A 15,307-nucleotide genomic window follows, 5' to 3' on the forward strand; every position below is an offset into this window, starting at 1 on the left:
ACACACACACACACACACACACACACACACACACACACACCTCGTTTAATTGCTGTTGAAAAGATCCTGTCCGATAGCAGCAACTGGAGACACTCGTTTGCATCGCTGCAGTCTGTTTCATTAGAGCGTCGGTGTATTTTTAGAGACATTGTTTCGTCCACACGGGAACAAACACACGAGAAGAACGGTGGCAGAGAGACGGGCCAGAATGCAATGCAGCAACGAGAGAGGCTGTGTTTTTTAAATAATCATAAACACATTTCTGCTCCAACAGAAAGAGTTTGTTTTGAAGATCTCATCATCGAGGAAATAACCGTTTTCTCTCGGTCATTGTTCTGCTTACTGTGTTCTTGAACTTTATTCTTTACTGATATCATTTAATATCATTAGTCAAATATCTTTTGTGTCTGGGCAGACAGCGGTTACAAGTGACGCCTAAACTTATAATTCCGAGTCGTTTTTAAAGCTAAAAACACAAAACATTCCAGCTTTGAATATTTGAGGATTTGCTGTTTGTCTCAGTTTCATAATTTGTTTAATAAATATCTTTGAGTTTTAGAACGTCGGTCAAACAAACAACACAATTTGAAGGTGTTATATATATTTTACTATTCTGACATTTTATACACTAAACAGCTGATTGAACCCAACAGGTTATTTGACAGTGAAAATAATCACTAGAGAGCCTTTATGGAGACTTTACCGGCTGCACATTCAGATGGTGTTTGGGTGTGAATGCGAGGAGACTAAACCTCTAAATAACTGGGCCCGGCCTCGGGCAGAGAGGAACTCTATTCTGGGAGAGTTTTATGGAGGTCCGGCTGCTGAAAGGAGAGGAACGGCGACGACACAAAGACGAAGTGTCGTCTCCACAATCTAGTTCGTCTCGTCCTTGAGTTAATCTGACGTAATCGGACCATCGAAACCGACAGAAATACTTTGCTAAACATTCCTTAAACCGGAGACCTTCACAGCTCACCCACAAATAAGAAGCAGCTACTGTTTGGCACGTTCCTCTTTCACATATCTGCTTCGTTAGTTTGGAGATTCAAGGCATCGACCTTCCTCCTCTTAACACTGGATGTCAGTAAGTAACTTTTCAGTCGTCTCACAGAGCCTTCAGACCCGACAAAGGACAAACGCACTGCTGCCCGTGAGCTCTTAATAGCAAGAAGAAAAATCCACCAACAGACAAATATTGTAGAAACTAAAATCTGCTACATTATGAACCAACTTCTCAGGTCTTCTGCTTCCTGTGCTAAACATGGAGGAGCAGCATTGGGTTTTTATGCTTCATACATCTGAACAAACTCCCAGAAAACTGCTGAAACTCACTTCTTTTAAATCACGACTGAAGACCTTTACGTTCTGTTTTTACACTGAAGCATTTATTCCTGTTCTCTTCTTGTCGAGCTGGTTTTAGCTCTTTAATGACTCTTATAAATAGTATTTAAACGTCCTTTACTGGCGTTTCTTTTGCACTGTGTTGTATAAATAACCTGAAGGAACACCATGACATTTACTAAACGCTTTCTGCAGAACGGCAAAGAAGAGATAAAGACTTCATCGGGCTCAACTCCTGGAACTCTGACACTAACAGACGCCTGCAAACATTTGAGGTTTCTACAGCACACTAATTATTTTCAAATCTAACTGCAAAAACATGAAGTACTTAAATATGTATTTTGTGTTTAACCGTCTCTACTCTCTGCTGTATCCCGTTAGAGACAAAACAAGCACATTTCTCAGGACAACAGTGAATAATAAAACCCTGGGTTTCCTAGTTGAATACCTGATGACGGAGTCGGTGCGGTTGCAGCCCGGTATGGACGAGGCCTTCTCCCCCGGCGAGCCGAGGATCTGCAGCGTCGTGTTGATGTCTACTTCTGTGGAGTGTTTGATGGAGAAATCCATCACCTCCGAGGGGATCAGCGGGGTCTCGCCCTGACAGTCGTCTGCTAATAAATAACCTGGAGGACGCACAGACAGACGCAGATGTTACGTGTCTTCTCTCTCAGGACTGATTCCTACTAAGGCCTGAAGAGAGGCAGATCAGGTGATCTGCTGCTGCAGCTTCAAATTAGGTGAGAAGACACCGGAACCTTCTGGAGTCTCATTGGAGGGATTTAAAGTGACTCTAAAGGACTCAATGTTTAGAATGTCTCTTCATGTATTATAATTCTGTAATCTTGTTCTTTGTCTTCATTTTAAATAGTTTGTTTTTACTTGTGTTAATGAACAATAACATCCTCAGTGTAGAGAAGTGTGCAATCACAAACATTAAAGAGCAAAGGGAACATTGATTCAGGAAATTGATAATAAAAGAAACAGCGTAGTACATCCCGCTGCTGACCTGAGACCAGTATGAGCCAGTGGATGTCCTCGTAGAGGTCGTCCAGCACCTTGCGGTCCATTGATCCGGGATCAGATGAGGCCATGAGATGCTGCTGGGTCCTCTGGAGCTGACCGTGCAGCCGCGTCACTCGGTCCTCCAGCAGGCTGCAGGACGACGACACAAGAGCAACAAATCTCCAATACACGTATAATAACCAAACTAAACTACAAACACACCGAGAACTTGAAGATGGAGATCTTGCATGTACTTTCATAATATAGACATAAAAGTGTTTAATGTGTTTACGTTGTGAGCAGGGGGATGCAGTGGTCCGCCGCCACACGTCCCAGCATGCCGATGCTGGACAGCTGGTCTGAGAACAGCTCCCGGTCGTCTTCCTGTATCTCGTTTATCTCGTCCTCCTCGTGAGACGATATGCCGTTCACCGACTGAAGGAGGAGCGAGGTTCAGGGTTCAGGGTGTGCAGAGAGGAAAAAGTGAGTTAAACACGTCAGGAGGACGAGATGATTCAAACCCTGATAAGTAATCTGGTGAACAATCGTTTTCCCTCCTGTGTGTGTTTGTTTGTTGTATTTAAAGGATTCACATTCGCTGATTCCAAGAGTTAATCACTCGAGGTCCTTCCTTTGAAGCTGCCTTCCCTGAGAGGAACACACTGTATTTATGGTAATTACAGGCTCACCAGGTTCCGGGTGCCGTCCGGAGCAGCCAGGTGACACTGGATGTACGAGTTGAACACCTGGATTGCCGGCTGGACGAAGCAGCCGCGAGGAAAATGCTCCTCGTCCTGGACGAGGGTCAGCCACGACTCCAGCAGCCGGTCGTAGGCCTCCATGTAAACCATGTCGTCTTTATCCAGCTGAGCGAGGACAGGAGGAGCAAAGGGACGACACAATGAGACGGTTCACTGGCTCTGTTGTCTTTACCGATCCAGTGAAGTGTATTGTTCAGGTCGTACAGACTCAAAATGTCTTTATGTAAATAATTTTACATAAACGCTTTGAACCCCAAAACAAGTCAGCGGGATGGAAAAGCCAAAACTACACCGTTCATCACAGCTAGACGCTTTAAAAAACATCAATATATCATCAGATATTCTTCTTTACGACAGTCCTTGAACACATCATGTGTGACTAACATTTCCATCAGAAAAAGAAACCGTAACTAAGGTCAAAATTGTGATATTTCATTCCCCAAATAAACCGTTTGCTTTGCTCAGATCCTGTAAAAAACATTAAACTCTGCACTGAACACAGACAAGAGACATGTTCTAGTTCTCTCTACTTCTAGACGAGGAACTCATGGATACAGATTCCACAAATAGCAGATCATGTCCAGGCCTGTAACTGTGTATCGTCCTTTTTTATGTAAGATTACATAAGACCACATCTCCAACATCTGTAATTAATTCAAGAAGCTCACAAGATAATTCACACGATAGGGAAGCAGGAAAAACAACAAAGCTGTGTTTATTTCTGAAGATTATCTGATAAACTCTTATTTTTACAGTATAATAAAGAACTAAATGAACTCTGAACATTGTTAAATCACTCGCAGTCAATTTATTTCAGACGATTCGTTCGTCTGTGTAAAGTGAGCGACAGATTGTAAGACTTCTGAGGAGGTAGAACATGGACCATGGCTAAAATAATGCTATTATTATTATTATTATTATTATTATTATTATGAACCAATGTTTCCTTTTTCAGTGAAGAAGAGCAGCGTTTTTTTTGTGAGATAAAGGACGAAGGTGTCGTGACTCACCACCTCCTCCAGGGCGGCGCTGCGTCCGAAGGAGCAGGTGAGCAGCGTGAGGCAGTTGATGAAGGAGGTGAAGAGGTCGCTGGGCAGCGCCGTCAGAGTGCTTCTTGGGAACATGGAGATCAGGTTGGAGATGATGTTGGAGATGCCCACCGCCTCCGAGTCCTCGATCTCAATCCTGGGGAATAGAGGAGATAATAAAATGAGATGGTTTCTGATTTCTTCTCTTTCCTCCACTCTGGTGCTTTGGCTCGAGGACGGACTCTTTCCACTCTGCAGGGCGAGGCTGAGGTCACTTCACCAGTTTACACACTTGGTGACTGAGGTTTGGACGCAGACATGAAAATTGATCCGTAATCAAAACTCGTGGGCAACTTGACCCCCCGAGCAGTTTTTCCACAGCTGACTCCGAGGTTATTTTTATGGTATTTCTGCCTCATGGTACAGCACACTGAGCACACGATGACACAGAGAACGACTGTAGTTACACTTTAATTAGACTTATATCATCAGATCGAACCATGAAGAATGAAGTGACATGTGTGGACACGCTGAAATCATATCTGGCTCATAAATAGTTTTATTTTAGATTGTAATCTGAATTCTTCACCATCTGGACGACTCTAATCACAGCGCCTGTACCATCGATGTGATGAGATACTGAAGGATCACAAGAAGAAGAAATGTTAAATATCAAATATCATTTAACAGCTCTACTTGTGAGGTCATTGCTAATGTCAGAATTCAACACAATGGCATGTTCTCAATGCAGATGCTGGATACCACGGTAAAGGACAAAAACAAATCAATAAACCCCACGTGCTTCATCACACACTCCTTTATTAACATTGTCATACTGGTTTTTGCAAATGTATTATTACTCCTGGCGATAAACCCCGACATTTTACAAGATTACATTTGAACACATCATGATAAAGTTAGAATTTATCTTTGCCCAACACTCATTTTTACTGAATAGAGCTTGAATGCATCATAATGTAACTCAATGCAACCTCCATTAGCGTTAGCTCTTTTATTTAGCCGATCAGGACTGTGCTGTCCACCGAATGCTAACACCTAACAGTAACTAGCTCTCCTCCTGCAGATTTACACACCGATTTGTTGAATGTAGAATTATTAGGGACATTTTTTATCGTCTCCGGGACGTCGTTAGTCTGAAAAACGAGTACTGTCAGTTTTTCAGAATTTTGGTACTGAAGCGTCAGTTCTCGTGACATCCATATTCGCAGGTATTTCTTCAATAACTAGATTGGAATATTTAAAAAAGGAAAAGTCAGAGGAACACCAAAGTCGGCACACTTCATCCCCTGAAGACCACGAATGTCTGTACAAAACTTAACGTGAGTCCATCCAACAGTCAACAGTAGAGATAATTAGGTCCGACCAACATCATCATCCAGAGAGTCTTGCAGCTAGCGTGGCTAAAAATGTTACACTTCAGTCTCTTGTTTTAAAAAGCCATTAGAGATACCAAGTAAAGTCAAACTAAACTCAACTTTGCTGCCTCACTGATCATCTCAACATTGTATTTGAAATAAACTACGCGCTCCGAGTGCCTCAGGAAAGATGCATTAACAAATGAGAAGACTACATTTAATGCACAACTGTGATCAGACAGACACGAAAACTAATGTCAGAAATACAATGTAAGCTTTGGAGAGATCCAGTGAGAGGAACAAGAGGGGGAACAAGCTCCAGATGAACAATAAAAGTCTTGGTATTTATCCAAAAACGTGTTTTAAATTGAAAACATACTTCACATGCAATGTGTCTCAATAGCTGCAGCACTGCAGGGAAACACCAAAAATGTGTACAACAACCTAAAAACATCTCACATGATCCGATAACTAGACTATAAGGCCACAAATCTACCTGAAAACGACTCTCAATGACCACATGGACATCTATCATCACACACATCACGCTGATATAGACGATTCATTATCAAGATTAATTAATTAATTATCAACAGAAACATTTTTTATAAAAATCCCCAATTGTTTATGTTCCTCTCTCTTGTGTTTATAATTTAACAGGTAAAAACAAGGTTCAGAAAGAATAATCTTTTCAAGTTCTAAATCTTTAAAACATGCGGGGGAAAAGTTTTTAGCAGGTGATTGTTTTGATTTTTGCCAAAATCATATTTCATATTGTTTGTTGTTGTAATACTCGGTTTGGCCACAAGAGGCTGAAGGACGAACTACATCATCTTCTAAATTGGAATAAAAGCGTTCAGGTGTTCAATAGATCAAGATACTTTGTAGTCAAAAGACAGACGTGACCGTCACATAACTTGCTAACACACAATATGTGAATATATTGTTTTTCTCACTTGCCTCTCGGGGCTTCCGTAACCAACATATACGTTGATATATTCAAAATATTAGTCTCTACTCATGACCGCATGAAAACTAAACAGGCTTTACTTCTTATACGACGCATATACTGCAAGCGTGTGTTTTTCCAGGGTTTTCTACAATCCTGCTCAGTTATTAAGATGAAATTCTAAATATGCCATCTCAAGGAGATACTCCTCCCTTAACCCCTCTAAACCAACACCACCCACTACGTTTTCTGCACATAGCTGTCGTTCTTCTTCTTGCCTTACAGTCCTAATCCTGAGTTTGTGTTTGAGCAGACACACCTCTCTCTCTCTCACAGTCAGTCACAGAGGAACACTGTGTGAGAGGACGAGCTAACTCCGATCAGATGGAGCTAAATTGCGAGCAGAACTGTTCAATCATCGCACATCGGCCGTCCCTCCCTCTCTCTCTATGCATGGTTCTCCGATGAGGCAATTGGAAAAAAGCTCCAAGAATAGGTGATTACAGATGGAGCAGAAGAGAGAGAGAGAGAGACAGAGAGAAAGAGAGAGACAAAGCGAGCGAGAGACAGAGAGAGCGAAAGACAGAGAGAGCGAAAGACAGAGAGAGCGAAAGACAGAGAGAGAGACCACTTTGACTAGACACCCACCAACGTACATAAAACACTACGTCTGTATTTACTGACACCACCATTAAAACCCCTCTGCTAACATATAAGATGTTTTATTTATGACATTTATAAATAGTTACAAAAAGCTCAGATGATTTAACAACATGATTTAAAGCTAAATATGAGCAGGGCTGGGAACCTCGGTTTTAAGTGTCTGCAGCACCAACTGAATATCGGGTCTCATTTGTACTCTTGTTCTCATATTATCTGAACAGACAGATTTAACTTAAAATGTATCTGTACTAGAGCTAAAAGATTTCTAATTAATTAAATTCATATAGTGCCTGCTCAGTTTGCAGACAGTTTACAGAGATGTGTTAAGGAACACAGAGCGGTGGTAGAGAAGTCAAAACGTTGAGTTCTTCTTTTTTCTCATTTTTTTCTGGGGCCATGTTGGCAAAATAGGTCAAATCCATCTCAGGCTTTATGACTGAACAGTAAAACCTTAAATTGTATTCTTAGAGCAACGGTAAGCCAGCGGAGGGATAATAAAATGGGGCTAATGTGTTCTCTTATTGTTAAAAGTCCTGCAGCTGCCAGCTGCAGTTCTGCTTTTATAGAGTGCAGAACATAGTTAAAACAGCGGAGGCCTGAGTAACGTTCCGATTGGTCAGCGGGGATGAAACTATAAAAATAATTTCTCATTAACGTCCACCGTCGCGCTGAAGAGGGTCTTATCCTCATTGAGCTGGAAATAAGGACATTTAGTTTCTCAAAGTGATTCGTTACGACAATTAGGCTGCAGGAACAGTTTGGACCGACTTTGGAGGTAAAGGTGAGTATCATCGGCGTAGAAATGAACGCATATATTGTAGTCGTGAGACTGAATCTATTAAAGTGAAGATATTAACGTACAGCAGCTCAAAGTTAAAGCAATGTGAACAATATAGGTCTTTTCATTTCTAATGTTTGAGTCACGAGGGTTAATAAATAACTTTATTTAGCAGTTTTATCCACTAAACATTAGCTCCTTAAGCTGTGGACTGAAGTGCGATATTTAGAGCGATGGTGGAATGTTTATATTTTAAAGAAAACGTGATTCAGAATAATAGAGTTCATTCAAGTTCCATCAGAACTGTCAACCAGAAGATCAGGTGTGAAAAGAAGTGAGGAACTAAGTTCTGAAGTTCTCAAACTCAAATTAATTGAATACAACAAGATTAAGATTAAGAAACAGAAGCACTGGATGTTAGCTAGCTGAGCGTTAAGAAGCCCCGAGCAGATAAAACAGGATGTCAAACCACCAGAAGATAATCAAGTTCTGATGAAATCTGCATTAAAATCGCTCCATTAAGAGTTAAACTGAATCAAAACATGTGAGAGGAATCATGAGAGAGAGTTGAAACACTTCTCTTTGATATATATCACGATAAACTGAAAAACAAAACGTCACTTTGGGTTTTAGAAAGTCGTGAAAGACATTTTTTACTCTTCTGAGATTTTATAGACCAAACGATCAATCAGGAAAACAATAGAAAGACTTTTACAACAGATGAATAATACATCTGTCGTAAAAAACACATTTGTTTTATATGATTGTACTTATATAAATATAGAATATTTAAAAGCGACATCTGTATTTCAAAGACAAGTGTTGCTTGTTTGTCTTTTTTTTGGGGTCAAGCCAAACCTCAAAAGGACCGAGGACATTTCTCTGACTTATACAAAGAGCAGATCAAAACAGAGGAGGCTGGTTTGATGCCACATTGACATCATTTGTGGCGTAATGTTAAGTTGAACTTGGGACTTTTTCCAACCAAAAGCTCACAAAGAAGACTTTCAAGAGAAATGAAATAGTCTTGTTTTGTTGGGTTGTTGATCCAACAAAACAAGACATTGAAAGACGTCTCTCTGGGCTTCGTGATAGATGTTTTTCACTATTCTCTGGCACTATACAGACCAAACTACTCAATTTAAAAAGAGAACAATAACTGTTGGTTGCAGCCGTATTAGAGACTCCTTTTACTACAAATGAAAAATACTTTGGAACAATTGTGTTATTGGCACTTTGACATTAAAAGGTGCAAAAGAGGAAAGCTGGTTTAGGACTCTCACCTCGCTGCTACAAACAGAACAGTTCCCTCTTTTTAATGCATCTTCCTGAAGCCCACAAACACTGGAACAATCAATGGGCTCCAAACATCACAACTAACACAACTCGTTACGTTTCTCAGCACAAGATCACAAGTTCTATCTCTTCCCACGACCGTTTAGCCAACAAGCAGCAGGTACAAGCGAGTATAACACAGTATATTGTTGTATTCTTAGAAGAATAAGCTCTACAGATAGTCTTATCCTAATACTTACCTCATATTAACAGAGCAAAATATAGATTATTGATATATGCAATGTTGAACTGATTAATATTATTGATATATCTAATACAGTGATTCTCAATGGATAATATAACAACAGTCAGAGTCACTTCATCACATTGATGCAAACAGTTTGTAAACATGTGGCTATAAAGACGTCAACATTTCCCACAACGCTCATTATAAAGCAGTGACCTCAATATAAAAGGTAAAGAAAAATCTATAATTCAGATCGATTACTTCTCTTCACTTCGTCCTTATTTTTGATCTCAAATGTACTTCATGTTGTTGTTTTTCCTGTTTCAGGCTGACTCACTACTCTGACGTCGTGTTATTCTGTCTGGCGGTTAAATTCCTTTTAGTTGTTGTTCATGTTGTGTCGAACATGTTGTTATTGCTACGACAATAAGGTTTGTTTTGTGCTGTTGTATCTTATTAATTATGTATTTATATTTGGTTTGAATGTCTGTTAATCCATCGTTGAAAACAAGATGTTGCTTCTCGAGGTGTTTATCTTCAAAATACAAATTAGAAAATAGATGAATTACATTTTGTTTTTGATGGCCGACTCATGCTTTAAATTGATATGAATAAAATCAAAGATTCACAGATACCAGGTTATTTGAATAGAAATATGGAATATTTCTATAGAAATAGAAAAGGTTTGAACATTAAAGTTATGCAACATGGGGTTGGGTAGAATGTAGGTAGTTTAGTCTTAAAGTATTTAGGATTAGAGGACGACTACAATGAGACCGACACACTTCCACAGTATTTACCAGTGTTCTCATGGTCGCTAGTGAGGATTTTTCCTCTCCAGTTAAATAAACAGTAAGAAGAATAAAGACATAATTTGATCCACTTTCACATAAATTAGTTTTTGGTAGAATAAAGTGGGAGAAGATGAGTTGCTGGTATTTACTGTATTTGTTGCTGAGCTGGAGGAGCAGCTCGTCCCTCTGCAGCCAGCTTCACATAGTGGGTACAGATGCTAGAATCAGAGGCCGTTAAAAACAGACTCAACAAGCAATTACTTCCTGTAAATAAAGCAGTAATGGCCCAGCGTGAGTCACACTGCTGCTGACGACGGCCTCCATCACTGGTAGAGTCTCTGACTTTAAGAAACATGAAATCCTTGAGAGAGCGAAGGGAGAACAGCTACTGAGACTGTAAGCTACAATATAGGCAGCTGGACTGGACGGCTGAGGTTTAATAAAGAACATTAGATTTAGATATTAATGTACAATGCAAGCCTTTAATACATATTATTATTACCTATTATTTTGTGAATGCTTCAGCGAAGGAGAAGTCAATCTATCTCTGTGTAGCGGGCGTGTAATAAGCTGTGCATCCCGGCGGAGCTGCTTTCTATGGGCAGGTTTGAATTAGTTCCATCGGTCAGCGAAGTCAAAATTACTTTTTTTGCAGATTATCAAACAGAAAGAAGAGAACACGTGAGAGAGATCAACGTGGCATGATGGAAACAGTTGAATGAGTATTAATTGGAACAAAACTGCTCCAATATTCTGATATTGTCCTCGATGTGGACGTCTGCTCCATCTTATTCTGGACTCCACCCTCTCACTCCAACCATGCATCGAATCCATCACCAGGAACTTCTCCAGACTCTGAAACTCATCATCCAGCCTTCATTCCACTCCCTGCTGGGAGCTTTGGGTTTCTTAATTGGGTTGCTTTTGGAATTGTTGATTATGGGGACTTTTTCACAGCGAATATGAACAGGAGGAATTATTACAGCAACCAATAACTTCGTCAACAAATGGCACATGAGTATTGTTTTAAGACAGACTTTAAACAAATGTCAACCTGCCCTATAAAGGCGATATAACCTCACAATTCACTGATAAATACCTTTAAGAGAGAAGCTATACTGGTTCAATCTTTAAAAAAGGTTTCCCGTGTTCACCTGCCAACAACATCACTGTGTAATCAGCAAGATAGAGAACATTATTCAAACAGGATGCTGAATAATAGTTTGCACTTTGCCACAAACGCCAAATAACTACAGATATCCACACGACATCTCGTCTCCTCAAGCACATGCCAAAAGCTGCAAGTATCTACCTCATGGTGGCGCTAGAGTAAAAGTCAGAGGATCACCAAAAGTCAGTAGGATTCATCCTCTGGGGGCCACGAATGTCTGCACAAAGTTTAAAGGCAATCCATCAAACAGTGGTGGAGATATTTCAACACCGCCACGACACACTTGAAACAAGCACACAGTGACGCACTGACCCGTTGATCATGCTGAGCAGGCCCTCCACCAGGTGGGCCAGGTAGGACACCTGGGCGCTCTCATCGGGGAAGATGGGCCCGTGCATGGAGGCCAGCTGGGCCAGGCACTGCAGGGAGTCCTGGGCCATGTCCGAGTCCTCCCGAATCTTCCTGTGCACCTGCAAGACAAGACAGAGGGGACGCACGCACATATCAGCAAAGATTCTAGATGTTTGTTTGTCACTTCGCTGACACAAGTTCAATCGTGTGAAATGCTTTTGATGGGAGAAAGAAAATGCAATAAATATAATAATAAAAATATAATCCTCTGATTCTGAAGACCAACTTCATTATTTGATTTGTTCTATTTTAAAATCTTGCATTATGGAACATTCTGGAGAAAAACAACAACATCTCTAATCATGGAAATGATCATAATTATCATCATTATTATCATTATACTTCAGCTGTTAAGTCTCTGCATCAACACCAGTAATATTTTACTCATCAGAAGCGACCAACCTGAGCTCTTTGCTTTAGTTTAATCCAACTGTTGCTAAAAGAAAGTGCGTAACAAATTAAATTGAAGACTTAAGTTTTAACACTCAAAGAAAAAAACAGAAACCAGTCACATTCATGTCAGAACTTTACAGAACAGAGATTCTAGTAACAGAATGAATCCATTCTGACACCAAGTCTCAGATAAGCGGAAGAAAACGGATTAACCAATTAAAAAACAATGAACTGATGTAAGTGGATTTAGACTCGCTCATCACAAACACCTGAAAGCTCCCGAAAACATACAAATAACTAACTCACTTCCTTATGATCAATGTTATTGTCTACGGCAGGTAGGAAAAATATTCAAGACCTTCTGCTAAGGAGGTCGTGTTTTTGGTTTTGTTAAAGTTGGAGGAAAGGCGCAGCATGGACGGAGGAAGAACCATTAAATGACTGATCCAGATCACAGGGCTGATACACCGGGGATTTCTTTACTTTCATTATGTTGTGAGATCCTTGGCGGAGGTCTTCGCTCTGCGAGGTCCCTTCTAGTTTGGACTGAATATTTAAAACCCTTCAGATTCCTAAATACAGAGCACGAAAGGAAATGTAATCTACAAGTGTGATACCGCTTTGAAATAGCAAAGCCGTCGACGATGAAGAGGGAAAAAGGTGAACCTGCCTCATCCTCCCGTCACCGCTTTCAAAACACAGATCAGCCGATACTCCGCAGGATAAATACTCACTGGCGTCTCCTACAAACCCAGCAAGCTGATCCCAAGCAGAATGGAGAATAGATTGTATTTATTCTTTATCCCCTCGGTCTCAAACAGACAGACAGCCTCAATCAAACCCGGAGAGGAAGGAATCAAGATTCAGTCTCATCTCAGCTCAGAGCTTCTGCTCTGGTTGTTGGATTGTTTGTCCGTGCCGAGCGGTCACTCTCTGACAAGGAGGAGGCATTGTTGGTTTTAAACTGTGCAACACAGACAGAAACACAGTGAGGTAGCAGCAGTAACAGCACCGCGACTCATCACAGCCGTCTGGAGCTCAGACTGCCTTCATCTCGCGGCTCCGAGCTCTTTTCTTCTCCTCCCGTCATCCTCTTAAATCCAGAGAGAGCTCCTTCACCGGCTCCACATGGCCCCATCGCACAGGCAATCAAACTTTCAACCTCCCTCTCCTTGTTGCTTCCTCTCCCCTTCTTACTCCCTCCCCTCAAATTCTTCCTTGCCGCCTCTCCTCAACTCCTCCTCCTCCTCCTCCTCTCTGCTGGGGTGCGTTGTTGGTGGTAAGCCACGCTGCTGGGAATCTCAGATGCTAACGTAGCGTAGCCACCATAGTCTCTACTGCTGCTCTCTCTTCCAGAGCGTGAAGTCATCCTCTGGAAGAGCAAAGTGAGAGGAGGAGGAGGAGAAGGGAGGGAAGAGCCGGGTGGGTGAGCGAGCGAGCGAGAGAGAGAGGGGAGGTAGTACAAGGCCAAAGGATTGAACAGCGCAAGCTCTAAAAAAGCAGCTGCACCAGTGAATGATCCATGCGATGCCAGTAATGTCAGTCGCCTCGAGTCTGACTATAGTTAGAGATACACTGTGTGTGTGTGTGTGTCAGTATGCGGGGAGTGGGATGGACGAAAAGAGAGAGAACAGGATCCAACAATTAAAAATCACATTCATTATTTGGTCATTCAGTACTTATTTAACGTGCTATAGTGCTGCCAACATGTACACAACATGCGTCATTACACAACATGTTCGTTACATTTGTCAGGTTTATAAATCTGTTCTCATCACTTTAAGGGTTATTGTTACTGATAATATGTAATAACAACATCTCATACAGTTACAACTCTACTAACTGATGATTATTTTCTCTTTTAATCGTTAATTCTATAAAATGTCAAAAAACAACGAAACAAGCTCATAACAATTTATTATAATATTAATACAATATTTTTGTATTTCTTTGGTGTTGAAATAGCTTGTTTTGTCTCAGAACATGTCATTTACAATGACATATGACAAAGAAAACATTTTAGAAGCTTCAAACCACCAAAATCAATTCATAGATTATTAAACTCGCCCTAATTCTAGTTCTTTATCATCTGTGCTGCAGATTAAGTTCCAAAGCTAACAAATCTCTCATCTTTCTCTTTCTCTCTAGCTAAACAACAAACAGGAAGTCATTCTCTAAAATGTTTCTGTGCTCTCTGCAGGTTGTAGTCTGCAGGAGAGCGTTTGCTAGTGGATGAAACCTTCTGCAGTTTAGCAAAACAAATCGGGAGTTCAGAGTCTCACAGATTAAATATTAAATATTATAGTAGCTCATGAAAAATGATGCTGGGCTGAGGAAAGAAGAGCTCAACATTTTAGTTTCGTAGCTAAAAGGTTGTGAAGATGAATTAAATGAATGAAAGCTGCAGTGCGTCTGCTGACACCAGATCAAATGATCCTGTGAGTCTGTTGATGAACCCGAAACATAAATACATGTAGTGAGACACAAAAGATCTGATACCAGACTCACAGTCATTACAATCTCTGTTGAACACAAACTGCAGACACAGTTTGATCTGAAGGATATAATTGTGGGGAAAAACATCAACGATACGTAATGAGAGTCAAGAGAAGAGAAATGAGCTCTAATGAGATAAACTGAGGAAGGAGAAAGTCAGGTGAGGATGAGGAGGATGAAGAGAGAGCAGGACGATGGAGGGAACGAGGGAGGAAGGGTATTTATTTATAGCAGGAAACAAAGCCTGGTGTCTGTTACCTCGGGGGGGGCTCAGAGGCTCATCTTTCTGCGTCCAACTTATTGTCTCCCCCCCCCACCCCAGATTGGGTTACTGTCTGCCTCCAGGCCACAACGTCTGTGCTGCAGCCTCATCACTGATTGTGTTTACTGGCTGCACACGAAACACTCCACTCCGTGTGCTCTTCCATCTCTGTGAGGACGAGGAGGGGCCGATGCTCACTGATACTCTACGGTATGATTACCAGTGTGATCTTTTTAAACCGGACATGTAAACATTTTCTGATGAAGACTATGTGGGATCAGGCTTTAGAACCATTCTTTGGACATGTAGCTCTTTAAAATATGCCACAGACAGACACATACATACACACACACA

General features: G+C 41.0%; 1 protein-coding gene across 1 annotated transcript in view; it reads right to left on the reverse strand.

Annotated features, from left to right (window-relative positions):
- xpo4 (exportin 4) overlaps positions 1-15,307 on the reverse strand; it is a 55,251-nt gene that overhangs the window by 11,758 nt on the left and 28,186 nt on the right. The window contains exons 8-13 of the mRNA XM_031873931.1: positions 11,704-11,861; positions 4,121-4,295; positions 3,039-3,215; positions 2,642-2,784; positions 2,354-2,499; positions 1,793-1,970 (exon numbers count right to left, since the gene is read on the reverse strand). Coding sequence (XP_031729791.1) covers positions 1,793-1,970; positions 2,354-2,499; positions 2,642-2,784; positions 3,039-3,215; positions 4,121-4,295; positions 11,704-11,861 — 977 coding nt within the window. The remainder of the gene's footprint in view (positions 1-1,792; positions 1,971-2,353; positions 2,500-2,641; positions 2,785-3,038; positions 3,216-4,120; positions 4,296-11,703; positions 11,862-15,307) is intronic.

This window comes from Anarrhichthys ocellatus, unplaced genomic scaffold (assembly GCF_004355925.1).
Source record: "Anarrhichthys ocellatus isolate YVR2014 unplaced genomic scaffold, GSC_Weel_1.0 scaffold77, whole genome shotgun sequence".
Lineage (NCBI taxonomy): Eukaryota > Metazoa > Chordata > Actinopteri > Perciformes > Anarhichadidae > Anarrhichthys > Anarrhichthys ocellatus.